Source organism: Hetaerina americana, unplaced genomic scaffold, assembly GCF_022747635.1.
Source record: "Hetaerina americana unplaced genomic scaffold, ioHetAmer1.1.p SCAF_42, whole genome shotgun sequence".
Classification (NCBI taxonomy): domain Eukaryota; kingdom Metazoa; phylum Arthropoda; class Insecta; order Odonata; family Calopterygidae; genus Hetaerina; species Hetaerina americana.
Genome location: NW_027287008.1, coordinates 3,556,256 through 3,562,255, shown reverse-complemented (window position 1 = coordinate 3,562,255; position 6,000 = coordinate 3,556,256). Strand labels below are relative to the sequence as shown.

Below are 6,000 nucleotides of genomic sequence, written 5' to 3'. Positions count from 1 at the left end.
AGCCCTATTCCTAGGAGTTATCCTGCATAGAAACATGTCTTGGGAGAAACACATTTTCAAATTACTTAGAAAGTTAAGCTCCCTATGCTTCTACTTAAGAAATATCAGACATGCTGTACATTTGGGGTTCCTCTCCCCATGTGGTTATAATTGTCAAATTGCAAAAGAGAGTTATACATATCATGAGCAATGCACCTTTTGATGCACCATATAACCCTCTTTTCAAAAGACTTGGTTTACTACCAATATCCTGCATATATATATTTAACGTCATCTTGCATGCAAAGGGCAATATTTTTTAGCAGAGGTCTAACGCATTAACCATAGTCACTATACAATGACCTGCGATAGACCACACCAGGTATTTGACAGAATACACAATTCCACTCATGGGCTCAAAGCAATGGGCTTATGGTTATTTCATAAATTTCCCCATAAAATTAAATATGGAAAAGTAACTGTTTCAAGAAAAAGCTGTTCAACCTATTGAAAAATAATATGTTCAATTCTGTAAATGAATTTCTGGAATCATCACTGCACATCAATTCCAACTTAATCAAATAATAATAAATATAGTAGTATATTTGTATGTTTATGTACACACATAATATTTTTTCTATAATTGTGATGTTTATATTCTGACATGTCCTATATTTGTGTGTGTGAATAGACACCAAATCTCCGGATAAATAAATGCATTATTAATATTACCATTCAAGTAATTTCAATTTGATTATATGAAAGCATGCAAGTTATACAAAGGTGATTCAATTGCATAAAAAAAATCAAAATGAAACTCATGACCGGGATAATAAATTATTATTTTTATTTCTTTTTATAAAAATATTTAGTTATGAGTTCTAATTACAGGTAATAGGATACTAATTGAGATTAATTGTGGTCATCTTCTAATTATATTGAAATTGTTTGAAATCATATTAGTTGTACTGAGTATGTATTAACAATAAAGTAGGCTGAACTTCATGGTTTTAGGCTTCACTTCTTGGATGTGGTCAATTTACACTGCAGTATCATACTCATTTTCTTCACATGTTTCTTTAACTGGCATAATTTTTATTGACCTGGCAGTTAGAGGTGCTTCCACTGGTAAATCCAGTGAATTTTTTTCACCAGAAGAGTGAGAGGCATCATTTAAAGAAATTTTACATGAAGATGTTCTCAATGATGTTGCTGAACCATATGGAGTTGTAACTGAGCCTGCAAAAGAGAGGAATATAGTTTAGTAGGCACCCTACATTTTACATGCATTTGGTTCAAAAGATAATTTCTGTAGTAGTAGTATTAGTTTTAGGAGAGGCGACTGATAGTTGAGGTCATTTCTCCAATAAGGAATGGACGGAAAAGGATGAAGGGTGGAGAGAAACCCATTGTCAGCATTAGCCTACTCTTAATGAAAGTTGCCAAGGAGTCTGCAGATCAACTTCCCATCTGACGGATGGCATACTCACTTAAAGTACTCTCCACAAAGGACCTCAAGTGGGGATCAGGATACCACAGAAACAGATCTATCACCTCCAGGATTCGAACCCCCGGCTCTCAGGGTGGGAAGCCAGTAGCCTAGCTTTTGCACCAACCTGATCCCCATAATTTCCATTTTTTTTTTTAAATGTAATCAAAGAAATGAAGATCCTTTTAGATTTGTTGAAGACTTGATTGAAAATTGGTCAAAATTCAGTAGTTCTTGTGCCATTATTTCTAACTGATGGAAGAATAATGTAAAATTAAGCTATTGAAGGTTAAGCACTTAAACCTTTTATGTCTTTCGTGAAAATTAAAGATGACTGCAGCCACCTTTAGATGATCACCGAAACGATAGGTAAGCTTTCAAATAGTGTTCTACATGCAAATACACTTACCTCTGGATAATGACTTACGTCGCTCTTTCTCATCTTTTAAAATACTTTTCACTGTTTTTAAGCTATTTAAAGTTGCACTTCGGTTTGAAAAGCTCCTGCCCAATTTTGAGGCACCTAAAATCAACATAGCTAAATTATAAAATCGAAAAGTAGGCATATAAAAGGATCAGTTTTTCATGCAAAATGCTATCTCAGTTTTTTCACTCTGACTGTAAAATAAAATCAAGTGTACAATTTTCGTACTTAATGGATTTTTTTTCAATTTAATGGTGACTAATCTAATGTGGCTATTCTCTCATAGTACATGGAATTCCCATCAAGTATGAGTACCAATGATCCAGAATTTAATGGTTGTCAGACAAAACAAAAAAATATTATCTACACTATGCATTGAGACATATCTAACTACATATGCATTGAGAGAACTCATATCAAAGAATACTCCAATGTAATTATAACTAAAATAACTCAAACCATGCTATCTCTTCAGGTTCAAGCACAAATGGAAGTTAGGAAACATTTTAGAGGGACAGTTGGTTAGTGACATTTAAGTGTTGATATGAACAATTGTTCATAAGTGAAAGAAGTTTGTTAAACTCATAGTTCTGGCATATTTTCTGCAATTTTTTATTCATAGCCCTGCTCTAATGGGGTGTACCCATTCATTCAAAATTTTCCGTCACTTTTGACATAGTACTGTGAACTTTTTCTGTGATGATTCCCAACCCATACCAAAGGCTATGTAGAATTACTTTTAATTTTATTGCAATAATGTTTAACAAGTTATGCCCTTTGATGTGAAGCCGCCTTGTCCTCATGAATAACATTTTTTTTGTAGATCCATTTTGTGTTATGGATAATATTTGCAGATCTAATTGGATTTTTAGGCCATTCAAAATTTTTAATGAGAGAGTACCATTATCTCAACACAAAGGATAATGTAACACAGGGTGGCTACACAACATCTACGTATACCTGTTGAATTCATTTGGAATTACAATTTATAGGTCTGAAGTTAGCCAACTGTGGCAGCAGACACTGAGTTAATGATTGGCTAAGTACAGCTGCCTGTTAACAAAGGAGAAGAATTAAGAGTAAATAGCTAATTGAGTGGAAGAAATGTTCTTACGAGGCTGCACTGGATTTATAGATTGAATACGTTTCCTGAAGGCCACATCATGAGAATCAATTGGTCTTGACTCTTTACTCCTGTTATCTTCAATGATTAGGACTGTCGATTTTCTTCCTCCATTGCGAGGACCATATTTTTTGTTCTTTTTACTTTCCTTATCAATTTCCTCATGTTCATCATTTGCACCTTGTAACTTTTGAGCCTCTCGTGTTATGGATAAAGCCTCTTGTAAAGTTATGGCCTCTTGCTCAGCAGTTTCAATCTGTAAAATAGGCCAAAAATGTTTTCTTAATCTTCCGGGAAGTAGTGCATGTATTACAGTGAAATTATTCATGTGTGAATTCCGTGCAGATATTATTTGGACATGACTCCATTTAGGAATTTTCAGTTTGCTACAATTATTTCTTCATAACATATGAAAAATGCAATACTTGAATTAAATTGTCAACAGTTCTAATGTTTAGTGCTTACCGTATTGCAGAGGTAAAAGTTTAATTGGGTTGATGCCAGTAGGTGAGAAAATGTTCCCAGGCGATGCATGCACATTGCAATAAATTGCACTATTAATATGAATCCAAAGAACAGCACAAATACCAATCCAATTGGCTCAAGTTTCTTATATTCTCTGCTGATTTGAATTTCAATCTTTTTTGTGATTCAACCAGGCACCCAGAAATAGAATTGCATTTGTTCAGCATTAGTAAATAGAAGAACATGTAATATTATCAAACTATTTTCTAAGGTAAATGTATGTTACTAAATTGATGTGTATTATGGCGCATAAACTAATACACAGCATTGAGAAAAATTGGCTTGAAAAACAATGTCATCCTTCTATCAAAACCCTTTAAATTTCAGTTAGCTTAAAATGGCATAACCACATAGAACCCATAATGTATCTTAAAAATTATTTAAGTATCATAAAAAAGTTGCATATATTACTTACTACTTGTGCATCCTCAATGGTCGTTATGTTATTTTTAACTCCAAGTGGCCATTTAACATTGAGAAGGTCTTGATGCAATTGAAGGAGGAAAACTGTGACTACAAAAAAGGCATTTAGCATAAAAAATGCAAACACACATTTGTCACGTAATTGCTTCAAATCCTGCGCAATTTTTTCCTGAGAAAGGTAATAATTATAATTCAGTATGTTTATACAGGAATAACTGAGTACTTTGACATTTTTGGTGTGGATTATTATCAAGAAGGGTAGTTTTATTGGTATTTTATAATAAAATCTCCCTCCATAGTTCATAATCCAAAATTTATGATTTAGCTCTCTTAGAGTTCCTCATTAACATGAAATTCACATAAATAATGTATTGGACGGGGAAAAAGTGTAAGTAGAATACCTTTTCTTTTGGAGATTCTGCAATTGGATACAAATATTTATCAATTAAATCTTTCCAAAAATCTTCCTCTCCCCTGGTAAGGAAATTGACTTCCCCACTCTTTAGGTGTCGATCCTCAATCCAGTATGGATTAATGAGATCATCTCTCTCAATTTTAGGGTCTGAAATAGAAGGGTTTTAGTAACCAAATTATCATATAGAATGGTTAGCTCTACGTATAATGATATGAACTATGTAATGGTTTATTAATCTTACGCTGTGAAATGCTATTTCTGGTTGCCGTAAAAACCTGAATTTGGTCTTGGTGGAGCTCTTGCTCTCCTTCAGGTGATGCATACATATTATTCCCCAAGTTGCTGCCAGTAGCTGATGTTCTCCTCCCTAACGGGAAGCTGCGAATTCCTGATGTTCTTAGATAATAAAGAAGAATATTCATTTCACTTTTTAAATAATTATGTACAGATGTGAAATTGCAGCCAATGTAGTGTATCTATGTATATGTAGTTGGCAAAATATAGTGTTACAGTAGATTCCGGATATGGCTTATTAAATTGAAAACGAGGTACCTTTCTATGGTTTCTAAACGTTTGTTAATTTGCACAAGAGACTCTGATATTTGCAGTAATTGAGTTTTCTCTTCTTCTTTTGCAGTGTCTTTGTGTGTGCACATCATGCATTTGAACAAGCCAGCCAGTGATATTTCCATGGAACCAGCCTCATTGCCTTCTGTTGCAGAACCAAAAACACCAAACAAACTCTTCTTTTTCCCACTTTTCTTGGCTTCTTCTTCCTTTCTCTTTTTTTCCTCTTCCATCTTCAGCAACACATGCAAGAAGAGGCACCAATAAGAAAATATTATATTTTCAAATAATTTGGTACTGCTGAAAATATACAATAGATATTTCCCTACAGGTCTCCGTCAATACTTTGAGCAACTAAAATATCATTTTCAAAATAAAAATATACTTGTATCCACCACCACCACCACCACTGCAGATATCAACTCAAATACTGGTTTGATAATGAGAGAGGAGTTCACCTAATACAAAACCTGACTGCGTGTGAAAGTCACCCACCAGAGTAGCGGGGCCAGTCCATTTCCTTATGCCATCAATGGCTCCACAGGAAGAGCTGGTACCCGAAAAATCACCAGGTTGGGTGACGCTGAGGGAAAGAAGGCCCAGAGAAGCATACCTGGGAATCAAACATGGGCCCTCCAGTCAGTAGTCCAATGATCTACCTCTGGATTACCACATTACCCAAGGGTCTTATATGTTTTTGATTTTATTTCTCTTGGTAAGAAGTTCGATTTAATCAGAGGGATAGTTGTATAATAGGCTCTTATTGCTGGCTGTCACACTTTGGTGGGTCTGATTAGAAATCTTATTTTCATTATTCGGGATGACTCCTAGATAGATGAACTATTTGACTCCTTGTTGTTTAAAAACAAAGTTACCAATGATTACTCTTTGCACAGCCTGTAATAGCCACTCTAGTAGAGACAATGTTTAAAGCTCATTATAAAGGCACACTTATGGCTTCATTAAAAGAAATACTGCCATAGGGCTACTCCTTAACATTCATACAATGCAACTGCAAGCTCAACTGAATCATATGTTGGAGATAACAGTTCATA

At 34.5% G+C, this 6,000-nt stretch overlaps 1 protein-coding gene across 1 annotated transcript in view; it reads right to left on the bottom strand.

Moving 5' to 3' along the window:
• Window positions 1-1,018: 1,018 nt before the first annotated feature.
• Window positions 1,019-6,000, bottom strand: part of LOC139692824 (chitin synthase chs-2-like) — a 30,055-nt gene continuing 25,073 nt past the window's right edge. The window contains exons 16-22 of the mRNA XM_071591122.1: window positions 4,931-5,178; window positions 4,620-4,774; window positions 4,365-4,525; window positions 3,959-4,132; window positions 3,481-3,654; window positions 3,007-3,271; window positions 1,019-1,218 (exon numbers count right to left, since the gene is read on the bottom strand). Of these exons, the coding sequence (XP_071447223.1) occupies window positions 1,019-1,218; window positions 3,007-3,271; window positions 3,481-3,654; window positions 3,959-4,132; window positions 4,365-4,525; window positions 4,620-4,774; window positions 4,931-5,178 (1,377 nt within the window). The remainder of the gene's footprint in view (window positions 1,219-3,006; window positions 3,272-3,480; window positions 3,655-3,958; window positions 4,133-4,364; window positions 4,526-4,619; window positions 4,775-4,930; window positions 5,179-6,000) is intronic.